The sequence below is a fragment of the Myxocyprinus asiaticus genome, chromosome 21 (genome assembly GCF_019703515.2).
Source record: "Myxocyprinus asiaticus isolate MX2 ecotype Aquarium Trade chromosome 21, UBuf_Myxa_2, whole genome shotgun sequence".
In the NCBI taxonomy this organism is placed as follows: Eukaryota; Metazoa; Chordata; class Actinopteri; order Cypriniformes; family Catostomidae; genus Myxocyprinus; species Myxocyprinus asiaticus.
This window is the reverse complement of record NC_059364.1, coordinates 47,004,307-47,020,130: the sequence shown is the minus strand read 5'-3', so window position 1 is coordinate 47,020,130 and position 15,824 is coordinate 47,004,307. Positions and strand designations below refer to the sequence as shown.

General features: G+C 39.0%; 1 protein-coding gene across 2 annotated transcripts in view; it reads right to left on the bottom strand.

The window, feature by feature from the left end:
• LOC127411723 (slit homolog 1 protein-like) overlaps window positions 1-15,824 on the bottom strand; it is a 180,612-nt gene that overhangs the window by 157,308 nt on the left and 7,480 nt on the right. For both annotated transcript variants that reach the window (XM_051647428.1, XM_051647430.1), the window contains exon 2: window positions 9,833-9,904. In XM_051647428.1, coding sequence (XP_051503388.1) covers window positions 9,833-9,904 — 72 coding nt within the window. The remainder of the gene's footprint in view (window positions 1-9,832; window positions 9,905-15,824) is intronic.

The window sequence follows — 15,824 nt, the reverse complement described above, 5'->3', positions numbered from 1 at the left end:
TTTGGTGAAAGCTCTATCTAACAGTAATTCAGTTAGCCAGTTTGGGCACTTGTATTGCCTTTTTGGTCATACCTGGTTTATTTTTGTTTTTTTATATATATATTTTTATATATCAGAACTTAACATGATTTTTTCTGGACTTTTTTGTGTAGTTAATTATGCATGTCTTGATTTTATTTGAACCTTGTATTATTCTATATCAAGACATAATACTTGCTGTACTTGTCATTTTGTTTGTGGAGTTGTGTTTGAGGTATGAACCACAATAACTCGCACACACTTTGGCGTGTTTCCTCATGGAAGAGTACACTTCAGTTGGGGGAGTGTTAGCTTAGTTCACACGCATGGAGTGGTTGGGGGGGGGGGGGGGGGCTGGTGGGTGGGTTTATGCTGGGGTTCGTTGTTCTTTTTCTATTTTTTATTACTCAAGACAGACCGCAAGATTTGATTGATTCTTTTTTTGTGTGTATTTATTATCTCCATATTTTGGGGGTTTCGTTATTACAACTCTAAATTGTCTCCCATTTTCCACATTTTGTCTTAATGATGGGCAGTAAAGTTAATGATGACTGTGCTGACTTGGTGAGATGTGTAAGCTGGAACTGTAGAGGTCTGAACAATCCAGTTCAAATCAAATCAAATCAAATCATTGTATTGTCACACAGCCATATACACAAGTGCAATGGTGTGTGAAATTCTTGGGTGCAGTTCCGATTCAACATAGATGACAGTGATAGTGACAGTGATGAGACAATTTACAATAACATCAAATTAACACAACACAATTTAAAGTCTAATATACACATAATTACACTCAACAGTATACAAATAATAACATACACTGTACAGTATACAATACGCACTATATAGATACACATTATTCAATAAAAATGAACAATAAAAATATATAAAAAAGTATATATAGTAGTAAATATAGAATGTACAGTATTGTACTGTATTGACATTCAGGCTGTCGGTTGATAGTCAGTTGTTAAGAGAGAATATAATATAATATAATAATAATATAATTTATGACAGTCCGGTGTGAGATATAGAGTAAGGGTAATAAAGTGCAGTGCTGATGTATTTTGATCGTGGGAGATCAAGAGTTCAGAAGTCTGATTGATTGGGGGAAGAAGCTATCATGGAGTCGGCTCGTGCGGGTCCTGATGCTGCAATACCGCCTGCCTGATGGTAGCAGTGAGAACAGCCCATGGCTCGGGTGGCTGGAGTCTCTGATGATCCTCCGAGCTTTTTTCACACACCGCCTTGTATATATTTCCTGGAGGGAGGGAAGTTCACCTCCGATGATGTGTCTGGCAGTTCGCACCACCCTTTGCAGTGCTTTGCGGTTGTGGGCGGTGCTGTTGCCGTACCAGGCAGAGATGCAGCCAGTCAGGATGCTCTCTACAGTGCAGATGTAGAACCGTGTGAGGATGTGGCGGTTCATTCCAAACTTCCTCAGACGTCTCAGGAAGAAGAGGCGCTGATGAGCCTTCTTCACAACGACTTCAGTGTGGATGGACCATGTAAGTTCCTCAGTGATGTGGACACCCAGGAACTTGAAGCTGCTGACTCTCTCCACTGGTGCTCCATTGATGGTGATGGGACTGTGTTCTCTGTCTTTTCTTCTGAAGTCCACTACAAGCTCCTTTGTCTTACTGACGTTGAGGGAGAGGTTGTGCTCCTGACACCAGTGTGTCAGAGTGTGCACCTCCTTTCTGTAGGCTGTTTCATCATTGTCAGTGATCAGACCTACCACCATCGTGTCATCAGCAAACTTAAAGATGGCATTGGAGCTATGTGTTGCCACACAGTCATGTGTGTACAAAGAATACAGGAGTGGGCTGAGAACACAGCCCTGTGGGGCTCCAGTGTTGAGGGTCAGTGATGAGGAGATGTTGCTGCCTATTCTAACCACCTGGCGTCTGCTTGACAGGAAGTCCAGGATCCAGCTGCACAGCGAGCTGTTTAAGCCCAGAGCCCAGAGTTTCTCATCTAGCTTGGAGGGCACTATGGTGTTGACTGCTGAGCTGTAGTCTACAAACAGCATTCTCACATAAGTGTTCTTTTTTTTCAGGTGGGAGAGGCAGTGTGTATTGTAGATGCAATGGCATCATCTGTGGAGCGATTGTTGCAGTAAGCAAATTGCAACGGGTCAAGAGAGAGAGGCAGCACAGAGCAGAAGTAATCTCTGATTAGTCTCTCAAAGCATTGCTGATGATGGGGGTCAGAGCAACAGGATGCCAGTCATTTAAGCAAGTTATTTTTGATTGCTTTGGAACAGGCACAATGGTGGATGTTTTAAAGCATGTGGGGACTACAGACAAGGAGAGGGAAAGGTTGAAAATGTCTGTAAAAACACCAGGCAGCTGGTTCGCGAATGCCGTCTGGGCCCGCGGCTTTGCGGATATTCACCCGTCAGAAGGATCGGGTTACATCCGCTACAGAGACGGAGAGTGAACTAACCTCTGTAGCTTCGGCCGCGAGAGCTCTCTCCGCGAGGGTGGTGTTATTTTCCTCAAAACGAGCATAAAAAGTATTTAGCTCATCCAGGAGAGAGGCAGCGGTGTTCATGGCGGAGTTTTTATTCCCTTTAAAGTCCGTGATGATGTTAATTCCCTGCCACATGCTTCTAGAGTTGGTGGTGTTAAACTGTCCTTCAATCTTGCTCCTGTACTGGTGTTTTGAGGTTCTGATAGTTTTTCGGAGGGCATAACTGGCTTGTTTATGCTCCTCGGCATTCCCGGAATTAAAAGCGGAGGTCCGCACATTAAGTGCCGCGCGAACATCGCTATTTATCCATGGTTTCTGATTCGGATCGATCCGTATTGTTCTGGTCGGAACCACGTCCTCTACGCACTTTTTGATGAAACACATTACACTATCAGCGTAAAGCTCGATGTCGTCATCAGAGGCGGACCGGAACATCTCCCAGTCCGTGTGATCAAAACAGTCTTGTAGCATGGAATCTGATTGGTCCGACCAGCACAGGATCGTTCTGAGGGTCGGTGCTTTCTGTTTCAGTTTCTGCCTGTAAGCGGGCAGAAGCAGAATGGAAGAGTGGTCCGATTTGCCAAATGGTGGGTGGGGGAGGGATTTGTAGCCATCCCGGAACTGAGAGTAGCAATGGTCCAAAACCCGGTCCCCTCGTGTGTTGAAACTAATGTGCTGGTGGTATTTTGGTGCGACTGATTTTAAACTGGCTTTATTAAAGTCCCCGGTCACAATGAACGCGGCCTCATGGTGCGTGGTTTCCTGCTCACTTATGCTCCCATACAATTCCTTGAGTGCCCGGTCTGTGTCGGCTTGTGGGGGGATGTACACAGCAGTGATAATGACCACTGTGAATTCCCTCGGTAGCCATGGTCGACCAGGATTTGTTGATCATAAAACATACTCCACCACCTCTACTTTTACCTGAGAGGTCTTTCGCTCTGTCCGCTCGGTGCACGGAGAACCCTGCGGGTTCAATGGCTGAGTCTGGAATCTCCGCAGACATCCAAGTTTCTGTAAGGCAGATAATGCAGCAGTCCCTTGTCTCTCGTTGGAAAGAGATCCGCGCTTTCAGCACGCAGAGCTTGTTGTCCAGAGACTGAACATTTGCCAGTAGAATAGTGGGTAGCAGGGGTCGATTTGTGCGGCGTCTTACTCTGATGAGAACGCTGGCTCTGTTTCCCCTTTTCCTTTTGCGTTTCCGTGGCCGGGCAGCCCAGACAAAGGGCTCCAATTGCGTGTTTGTAAACAGCGGGTCGGCATTGAGGAATTTGAAGTCCGGTTTACGGTGTGAAATTGCTGAACCAATGTCCAAAAGTGTTTGTCTGTCATAGACAATAAGGCAGACAACATCCAAGACAAAAAACATAAGAATTGTGAACAAAACAAACAAAACATTACTATGTTGTGTCAGAGCTCACAACGCAGCAGCCATACTCGGCACCATCTTGAGTCCAGTTAAACGTATTAAGATTTTAAATCATCTTTTAAAATGACTTAATCCGAATCTTTTAATTGATAAAGAATTCATCAAACTTCTTTCCTCCAATATATAATCTTTTATTGAAGTTAATGTTACCCCAGGCCTTGATGAACTGTCCCACTCAGTAGCATCTATTGATAAGTATTCAGTAGACATTTCCCCTAAACTTTATGAAGAGCGTCAAAAAAGGCAGACAGAATATGTCTTATTGTCGAATGATGAGGCTGAGAATTTGCTTTTACGCGCTCAACATAGGGTTTGTGAATACGGTGATAAGATGGGTAAGCTATTAGCCCATCAAATTCGTAAGTCTGAGATGTCATGTCTGATAACACGACTTAGATTATCTTCAGGAGCTACTACTGTTGATTATAAAGAGATAAACTCTCAATTTCAACAACTCTGTTAATTTGCACACTTCCGAGTCCTTAAAGGATATGTCTTTAATGAATAACTTTTCTGATAAAATTGGTTTCCCTACTATTGACAAGGCTTTTAGTGATCTCTTAGGTGAGGATATACAAATTGAGGAAATAGTTGAAGCAATTGCATCCTTTTTTTCTTTTTTTTTTTTTACAATTTTTTATTGATTCCATGCAGCAATCAAATAGATACAACAGAAAATGCAAAATCAAACCACATGAAATCTCAACTTTTCCCCCCGAACATTAACCCCCCCACCCCCACCTGACACAAACAAGCACCACAGTGGTTAAATGCCAACTCACAAAGACACACAAATAGACAATATAATTGCAGAAAATATTTAGAAACATAAAAAAATAAAAATAAAAAACCACACAAGGCTCTCTCCACTTCCCCTCCCCAAGAGCCTTCCAAAAAGGCTAAATAGCTGCCCCATTTCCTAATATACATATCCAGGTTGCCTAGCCTTCTACATACCATCTCCTCAAATGCCGCCACCCTTCACAACTCGGCCAGTCGACCTCCATCCCCTGAGGATTACCCGCCTGCCAATTATCATGCTGGTCAGGACCAAGCTCTCCATATATCCATCACCCATATTCAGGACCACCCCATCACCCAAAGTCTGGGGCAAAACTGAAAATTGAGTGTCCACTACGTCACACATAAAGCTCTGAACCCTCAACCAAATGTCTTGGATCTTAACACATCCCCAAAAAACATCAATTTAAAGTAGTACATCATGTTCATTGGTCCAGAGATCAACTCTTTAAAATATTCCCTCATCTTGACCCCACCTGTCCACCATGTGCAGTAGAACCAGCCTCTTTGTTTCATTCATTTTGGTCCTGCCCCATATTATTAATGTTCTGGGGGGAAAATTTTAGATGCTTTTCAGACATTTTCACTACGGCAGTAGACCCCAACCCCTTGCCAGCTCTATTCAGTGTTCTTCCAGACAATAATAAACTAGATTTAGAGAATTAGAGATGGATAATATAGCACTTTCTACACTATTGGCCAGAAGACTTGTACTTATTAATTGGAAGCTGCTGGGCCTCATGTAGTCAGATAGAAGACAAAGGCAGGCCTAACACAGTCGTAAAACCTAACTCAGGCCCCCACATAAGTCATAAATTATACTGATAAAAATCATGCCAAAATCAAACAAAGGGAGTCCAAAACAGACTACAAATCCCATGAAGCCTTGCTCGCTAAAGGATAGAACTCTCAACTCCTATTGGATAAGGCACACAACAGAACGCACCTCAACCATGACATCATCAGGAGTAGAAATACCTCTGAAATGCTTCCGGGATTTGCTTCCAGCAACTTTGCTCGCTGTGTGTAGATGCAGCTCATCGCTGCTCTCAGGTGCAGCCTCATGGCACAAGGAAGAAACGTCCGACTTGAAACTGTGGCCATACAATCTCCATCTCGCTGGACGAGTTGAGATTACTCTGTGTTCCACCGAACACTCTAACGGATCCGAAGGAGACCGCCGAGCAATCCACATCTTCATCCGTTTGCCTGCAGAAGTGAAGAGATTAAAGATTTCTCTTCCATCTTCAATCAAGTCGACGTTGCTAATTTCTCCGCCAGCCCACCGAGAATCAGCAGCCGTACAGCCCGCCGACAGAGCGAGGAAACGGCCTCCCGTCATCACCCGAGCCTCGAGGAACCGAGTCTGAGTTAAAGGACGGATGAACACACAATCTGCATCCTCATGCGATTCAAGTAAGAGGTTTACGTCTGGGCAGAGATAGAATATTATAGAGTGTTATTCTTGTGTACCAAGGTTTTTGCTTGTACAGTTTACGGACCGCCATGTCCGCTCATTATTAATACTCAGGGTATTAATGTCATGTGTATTGTGTTGATTCATGTCTTTTATTTTGAAATTCTAGTTCCTGGTTCATGTCATGTGTTCCTGTTTCCCTTGTCATGTGATTTCTGTTTTCCCTCCATGTTCTTGTGTCATGTTTTCATTGGGTTATTGTTTAATTAGCTTGTTATGAGTTCTGTTTGTTCATTGGTTTATGTTCTCCCATGTCTTGTATTTAAGCCCTCATGTTTGCATTGTCTGGTTGTCAAGTATTGAATGTGATTGTATGTGTTTGTCAAGCCATAGTCAAGTCAAGTCAAGTCAAGTCTTGTCAGGTTATAGTCTAGTCCATGTTCATGTTTTGTTTTGTAGTCAGTGTTTTGGTTCACGTTTGTAAATAAACTGCACTTGGGTTCTTCATCTTCACGTCATCTTCGTCATTGTCATCATTGTCAGCAGCCAACAACGTTACAATTAATTATCACGAATTTGATTTGCTGTATTGTGGTCCAACCACATTGGACTGTTGTGCATTTCCACCATCGCGGGTAAGACCAGCAAACTGAGTTTATCCATCAAAGAATCAAAGACCGGAACGGTTTACGAGCCGTCCACCGCGTCACTGAGTGATAAACTAACAGCTGCTTCCTCTACCACGATCGCGAAACCGGCTTTGGGGCCCGTCACTAAATTCTCTCTCTCTCTCTCTCTCTCTCGTACTAACCACACACGCACACGTGCACGCAATCCCTCACAAACATTCTCAGACACATTTTTGGCTAGTAGATAGCTTTGTGATAAAGCTCAGCTTTGTCCCTAAGCTATCGTACAAGTGGATACACGCGGTAACTTGTAGACGCCATTGACTGGTTTCTCTCCACCCACATTCGCGGTCATATTCCCTGGCCGGAAGTCTCGCGTGACATACTCTCCACGAGAGTCACGTCCGCCATTTTGTGTGCGTCCCTCCTTACACACACACACACACACACTCTCACACACACACCCTCATGTGTTATAGGATTATTTTGATTTCCATATCTAATCATATCACTGTTTAGTTTGTAGTTGTAAGTCAGATGTTTATTGACTGTATTGTATTAATTATTAATTGTTATTACTGCATAAATAAACTTTGTTATATTACAAAGAGAAGTTTTTTGGTTTGTTTTGCATACACCTGTGTCATGCTGACGGGATATCAGTGCTCGGATTCAAGTCTTCATTCATTGTTTTTTTCCCCGAAAATCAATATTCTTCGGATGTCGAATTTCCTAAGAAAACAATTTAATATTGAGACTGTTATACTATCTGGTTATTAGTCCCTGATTCCAGGGTGGTGCCTCGTCAATGTTAATCCTTATTAATATTCTATTGATTTTTGATAATTGATAATTATCTTTGATGCTTGTTGAATTTGAATGATCAATAAGCTAGTGTTAATTTTAATTAATGTTTCATCGATGTTAATGATTAGTGATTATCTTTGATAATTGTTGATTTAAAGGATTAAAAAAAGCTAACATTGATTCTCATCAATGTTCTATTGATTTTAATAATTAATAATTATCTTTGATCATTATTAATTATTGCTAATAACCAAACCCGCTCCTAAACGTAGTGCACTACATTTACTGGAGCCCCATATGAGGGTTTTAATGAGTTAGATTCAATTAATTAATTTAAATATTAATTAATAACTAAAGAAATAATTATTAATTATTTCTGATAGTAACACTGATCTGACTGGTAGTAAACAACCAGTAAAGCCCTACAAAGCTATCATCTCCGCCATCCTATCATCAGTGGGGTTTGGACCTACTGTCTGTTCTTAAGCTTGAAAAGATTACATTTGAAATCAGAAAGAAGCCCAACCTGTTTACTAAATCATGGAGCCCTTTTTTAACATTATTTTAATGAGACAAGTATTTGTTAAAATCTGTTTTTGCAACTATTTGTGTTTTTTTTCTGTTACTCTATTGCAATATCATTATAATTTAAGGTTTTGTACATTTATATTCCTTGTAATGCAAGCTTTGTCTTGAGTTGTTATTGTAACTGTATTAAAAATTTTTTATATACATAAAAAAAAAAAAAAATTGGAAGTGCGTAATGTCTGTGTCACCAAATGGATTTTCCAAAATAATGATTTAGAACTGTGAATTAGCTTTAGATTTTATTTTATTTTTTCTCTCTTGTAAGACCTTTGATATTAGGGCAAAAATCTTATTCTTGATGAGAATTTTAGTATTGTTTTTCTGTAAAAATATCTCTAAAATCCTTAAAACAAGATCAATCTTGTTTAGAAGCAACTCTGCATAAGATATATAGGTTTTTTTCAGAGAATGTATTTCTAACATGTGCATATTGTCTTACAGTACTGGTAGATTTTTTCACTTGTTAAATAGTTTATAGTTAAAAAAAGTGAAAAAATCTACCAGTGCTGAAGTAGTAATCTAAATTATTTCTAAAGCAATACGTTACAAATGACATTTTACAGCATGTATTCTGTAATCTGTAGTGGAATACATTTTAAAAGTAACCCTCCCAACCCTGATTGTAATGCTCAGAGTTTACATTTATCTGAAAGTGTGTTTGTTGATTGTCACCATTGTTGAGTTCTGTATTCTTAGTCTTGAGATTTGTATGTGCCCGGTTGAAAACTCATATAGTTTTAAGTACAGACTTATAGTTTATTTTAAAGTTAGCTTATCTCTTCCAAATAGGACAGTGCATCTAATTGTGTTTAAATGAAACACAATTATACTGGCTGGAGGTAAAATACATAATAACAAGTAAGGTCCAAGGGAGCACTAATCACAATAATGGAGTCTTCAAATAAAATACAACTCTTTATAACAAAACAACACTATATAGAGAAAAGACCTATATTTATTCTAAATAAAAAAACTTTGGTGTATACCTCAATAAAGCTCCAATACATTGCTCAAGTATACATATTTACATTATTCAAGTGCAAGTCCTCATGGGTATTATTTCATTGTAAGATCCCAAACTTGCAGTAACTTCACAGTAATTTTACAGAAGATTTTAACAGTGTAGAATACAGGATATTATTGTAAAAATGTACTCTAAAACTTACAGCAATTTGTTACAGTGCACAATGCAGCGCAATCCTGTTATTTTACAGAATACTGTATTTGTATATTTATTTTATTTTTATTGTTTATTTTATAGTGAACCACAGGCTGCATTGTACTGAAGTGTGCTATTTTATTGTACTTTTTATTAGACAGACAAATAAAGACTGATGGGATATAATTGGAAAGAGATACATTGATTCTTATGTGTCAACAGCATGAACACTAACAATGTGCCACAGCTCTCAAATGTTTGGTGAATTTTATGGTTCAAAATTGATGGTTTCACCAAGATGGAATCATGATTTTTAAGGTTCATTTTCCCACAATGCTTTGCAAATAACAGCTTATCACCATACAACTAGTCATGTCACAATGAGCTGCTCCTGATCTCACAGAATGCAACATTTGGAATTAAGAATTACAGAAGACTGCTGTTAGAATTTGGCTGTAAATTTACAGACTTTTTTAACCATGTATGTGCAGAGTAGAACCACTTACAAAACTCGCAGGTACTTGAGTCCAGAAAAGTCATTTCTGTTGATTCGTGTGAGGTTGTTTCCATTCAGTTCTCTGTAAAAGAAACATGATATGAATACATTTACTCATTTCAGGTATAGCTATAACATTGGTGTAATGGCTTAGTTTGCTCAACAAGTGTGACATAAAGCAAACATAAAAGGTTCTGAGGTACCTACATTTTAAAATCATTATCAACACATTTAGGTTTCAGGGGATATACAGACCAAGAGAAGTTGGTTACCCTTTACATATCATCATATACTACACCTCAGCATGGCTGCTTGAAAAACTCTGCGTGGGATCTTAGCAAATGTCTGCTCATTATTGGAGACTGAACATGTGTTTCTTTTTTGTTGTAAAGCTCTTGCCCAATCACTGAGAGAAACACACTCACTCAAATCTCCCATGATTTCTGGATCCATAGTTATGTACTTTCTATTGGTTCTAATGACCACTCCTGGGACCACAGCAGAGACAGTGAGAGATTGTAGACAGATGTATACACAGGTGCACAGCCAGAGAAAAATAAATAATGGGCTGCTATTCATTAGCCATGGCCTGATCTCCTGATATATACTGTACATTTTCTGTTTATTATTGGTGTGTAGTGCAGCCTTTCTGATGGTCTTCAAGAGCTCATCTACTGACTGCTCTAACTGAGCCCACAGGATAAAACACCAAAAACAGTTACACAGGGATCTGACTGTCCCAGCGTACCAGTCACTACAAACACATACTTTGATTTGTTAGCCAGCTTATCAAGAGATCAAAATCTGAAATTGATTACCTTAAAAGATTCCTCAGATTAATAACTCCCCAATCTTTTGACTGCACACACACAAAAAGATCTGAACAGATAACTCAGATATTGTCTCATAACAAACCAGTCATGAGACAAACAAACAAACACACACGCACACTTTGAACAGTTTGGTCTCCCAAACTGACCAGCTGAAAAATTCCTAAAACCCCTCTAAAACCAGCAAAATGACCATCCTGACAAGGCTGAGAGACCACCTGATACCAGCCAACCAGCTTTCTTGAAATAAACACTATCTGTGACAGCCAAAGCAAAGTTACTACAGCACATGTCAGAGAATTTACTCAAGAGAGGTTTTCTACTGAAGACACAATCTAGAAAAACACCTCCAAAACAGGGCCCTACCCAACATACACATATATTCAGATTGGAACCCTCACTAAAGAAATCCCATCCTAATTTATCTTTTACTACATTTACTGTATATAAAAATGAGGAGCAGTTATTGAGAAGAACTTCTTGTGTTGTAATACTCAGATGGGGAAACTGTTGCACTGGATTTTGCTTGTTTCTGATTGCTTAGTAATAAGGTGTGCATGCAAAATAGAGTGAGGCCCTGTTTCCTAGCGACACAGTGATAGGAGTATTCAGAGAAGAGTTGCATTAAACTCTTAAGTGAAAACTTGAAAATGTAGTATGTTTATTCCTATTGAGACAAACCAATCAACAAACAGAACTGAAACCATCTTTTGAAAGAACCCAGGAGGGCTTCACTTTTACTCTGTTAAAAGATGAAACCGACCACCAATTCACTAATCTGAAGAATCTATGTAACACATGATTTTTTATAATTTATTTTTTTTTATCTCCAAAGAATAATATAGACAATGCAAAAAAACTATAGATGGAAAAATGGTTCCTGATATAAAAGAGGATTCTTTGCTGTTCCTAAGGTGCTTCAAAAACATTGAAGAACATATTTATAAGAGTGTAGCTGTCGCTTTCATTTAAGAAACTGGAACAACATGGCTGAATAAATTATGACAGAACTTTCATTTTTGTAAGCTGTCCCTTTAATATTTTTTAAGTTTCAGTACTTCTAAATATACACTCACTGAGCACATTATTATTACACCTACTTATTCATGCGATTATCTAATCAGCCAATCGTGTGGCAGCAATGCAGTGCATAAAATCACGCAGATACGGTTCAGGAGTTCAGTTAATGTAATTTAATTCAGGTAATTAAATTCAGGTAAGTTAATTCAGGTAACTCAGATAACCACTCTGTACATTTGTAGTGAGCAGAATAGCATCATAGAATGCACAACATGTCGAACCCTTTATAATGACTATAGTGTTCCTAATAAAGTGCTCAGTGAGTTTAAATATCCCAGAGAAATATCCTGTCTGTCTCTCTGTCTGTCTGTCTATCTATCTATCTATCGGCCCTTTCCCAGTGCAGGTATTAAAGCCCGTTTTAGGTACTTTTCCGCAGGACTAGTACTTTGTCGCAATCGTACCTAAGGAACTTTAGTTCCTCTGAACTGTTTTCAGGGGATTTATAGCTCCTATTATGGAGTAGGTACTTTGGGGGCATATAGGGACTGTGGGAGACAGTGGGAGGTGTTGCAGCCTATAATTGGTCAAAAACCTATGACACACAAAGCATTGAGAAAGGAGAGGAGTCCACAGCTGCCATTAGTAGCTAGCCTGCTACTCAGAGAATTGTACAATTCCCTTAACAGAAATAAAAACCAACAAAGTATACAAAGAGGATCACCTGTTTCACATGTGTGTATGTGTGTGCTTCCTAACTTCATCGGGAGACACTCTTTGAGTTTTCATCACATCTGTACTGTTTGTACTGTGTGACTATACAGAAAATAAAGTGATTCCTGAATTACTACATAGAATTTTTCCTGGGATGATGGATTTAATCAAATGTTAATCGAGAGTGGGTAACTGAACTCTATTGTACACTATTGTAACCTGAAGACACAGACTGTGTCCGAAAACGGGGAAATTCTGCCTTCAGGGGGCTGTATAAGGAGGTAGGATGAAATAAGGTGCTTTTTAAACTCTAAGACCAGTTTCCTTTAGAGTTCCATTCATCCAAAAACGTTTCTAACTGATTAGGCAGCTGCCTATGTTTTCGGATGCAGTCAAAGCTCGTGTAAAACAGCTCTAACAAAAGTGTAACTCCGATCTCGGCGTCCTCCGTCAGTGTTGTTGATTTCGGTTTTGTTGCTATTGAATCGGCGTGCAAATAACGTTACAAGAAAAATGGTCAATAGATGACGTCAATATGAGGGTACTTATGTAAGTCAGAACGCAAAAGAGGAAAAGTCTCCATGGTTGTTTCGTTCCTCGTAAGAGTTCTCATCTAGAAAGGAACTAAGGGAAAAGTACTGGGACTGTAGGTGGGAAAGGGCCTTATCTGTTTGTCTGTCTGTCTATCTATCTGTCTGATTTTGATTACAAATGTAATGGGAACTGTTAATTTTTGCTAATTATACCTGATGTAGTTTTTACATCAATGGTGTCTATCGCGAAGCCCTGTTAAAGTGCTCAAATGACCAGTGGCATCAGCATTTGAACTCTTAAAGGAATAGTTCATCCAAAAATGAAAATTTGCTGATAATTTACTCTACTACATGCCATCCAAGATGTATCTGAGTTTCTTTCTTCATCAAAACAGAATTTAAGATTTTTAAGATTTCATTTCAGGCCTCCTCCTTTAAACAATGTAAGTGAATGTACTAAATTTTTTGACGGTCCAAAATGTATATTTAGGGTGCATCAAAATTATCCACACGACCCCAGTTGACAAATAAAGTTCTTCTGAACCCAAACGGTTGATTATTTTTAGAAACAAAACAATACTTATATACTTTTTAACTACAAATGTTTGCTTCCGTACATCTCTGTGACGCACGCTCATGAGAGGGATGACGTAAGCTCATTGGTAAGGTCACGCGTCATGTGGAGGAGGCAGGAAGCGCGTCATTGTTTACAAGAGAAACTTGCACAGACCACAGACCAAGCGCCATTCACAAACCAAACAGTCCAAAACAATTTCAAAACAACATATATATATACACACACACACACACATATATATATATATATATATATATATATATATATATATATATATATAAAATCATTTCCAAATAATACAAAAACATTACTGCAGTAAATAACCATCCTTTATTGTGGAGCAATGCCGTTGCGTTATCTACTTGTGCTTTTTCTTTAGCAGAAAGACTGTCAGGAATTCAAGCCACACAAGTTGTAGTTAGTGAAACCAAGTGCGAGAGCATTTACTGAGATTTATAGGGTTTACACATTAAGATCACTGGTACAGGTGATATCACACAGAAGAGAAGCTTCACAAACTTATTTATGCAGGCAGTGATGCGTGAGTGAATTGAGTGCAGGTGCGGTGAATTAGAAATCGGGTGATGAGCGGAGTGCTGAGGGAGGCGTGACAATGACAATGTTTTCACACATACCTGAGTTAGCTGGAAAACAGCACAGGCACAGCCAATGAATTCAGATATTGACCCTTTGTTTCTTTCGATGGTCTGAAATCCACAGGAGTAAAATGTTCACTGCACACTCTCCAATATTTGAGAGAATGTAGGGGTGTACTGATATCCAGGTTCAGCGCGATAAGTCAGAGCTTCAATTGCTCATGATCATGTATAGGCAATCGATGAAAAGTTTATATTTTTACCAGCGTGCATTTTCTTTGGGGTTTCTGAAGGTTGAAGCATCCAGGATACACACACCAAATGACCATTTTGAAAAATACAAATCTACAGCAAAGACCATTAAACTTTTTTGTACAGTGCTCCTCTTGTAAACAATGACGCGCTTCCTGCCTCCTCCTCCATGTGACGCGTGACCTTACCAACGAGAGGGAGCGAACATTTGTAGTTAAAAAGTATATAAGTATTGTTTTGTTTCTAAAAATAATCAATCGTTTGAGTTCAGAAGAACTTTATTTGTCGACTGGAGTTGTGTGGATTATTTTGATGCACCCTAAATATGCATTTTGGACCGTCAAAAAATGGAGTACATTCACTTGCATTGTTTAAAGGAGGAGGCCTGAAATGAAATCCTAAAAATCTGGTTTTGATGAAGAATGGAACTCAGATACATCTTGCATGGCCTGAGGGTGAGTAAATTATCAGCAAATTTTTATTTTTGGGTGAACTATTCCTTTAAGTTCAGTTAAGTCATTAGACTATCTGGACCGCAAATGGGTGGGTAAAGTTATTCACAGCTATAGTCACATTCACAATGTCAAACATATAAATGTGTGGGATACAACAATATATACAGATATCACAGGGAAGTGCTCAGAGTCTTTTTAATGGAGTCTTTTTAACCCAAGATGGGTTTAGGATCTGAAGATAAGCAGCTTAAATTGTTCAGCTTATGTAGTTAGCATTAACATCTTTTATTCAAGCTTTGTTCTGGTTTGTTCTTGTACTTTGTTTAGGTATTCCACTATGATCTATACTTTAAAGGAATGCACGCAAGTTATCAAGCACATCTGATTATGTTTTAACAAACACAGTCACCATATAGAGTCTGACATGAGTAAAACAAAGCGTGCTCATTACAGCTCATTCATACCACTAAAAACTTCACTGTGATGGAGCTTAAAGAGCAAACACTACTACTGGAAAAGTGTTATAACCATTTCATCATAACAAAGTTGAGTTAGGAGAATAAAGGCAACCAGTCATTATCCAGCAAACAAATTAAAATAAAGCAGCACATTTTATGGAATGCCTTTAATGTTCTAACACAGGGCTTGCTGGGCCAATTATTGAGTTTTAATGGGTCTGGATCTCTCCAACAGCCTAATTCATCTTAATGTTTTCTCCTACCTACAACAGTCACTTATGCCCAACATTCCAACCTTTATTTTAATTATAAGGTTATTCTCAACAATCTCTTCCATTGTGGACTGTTCACCCATTTTGTCATTTCTTAGTTGAATTATTAGAACATGTAAAACCAAAGCATTTAATCATGCCATTGGATTCTTTCAACATCACAGAATCACATGCTGATGCTTTTAAATTTGGTTGGTTACATTTGGACTCTAGCGTTGAAATTTATGACATACAGTGGACTTTCAGGAAGCACCACCCATCTAAAACAGTATTTCTGTACTGTGATGTGACAGAC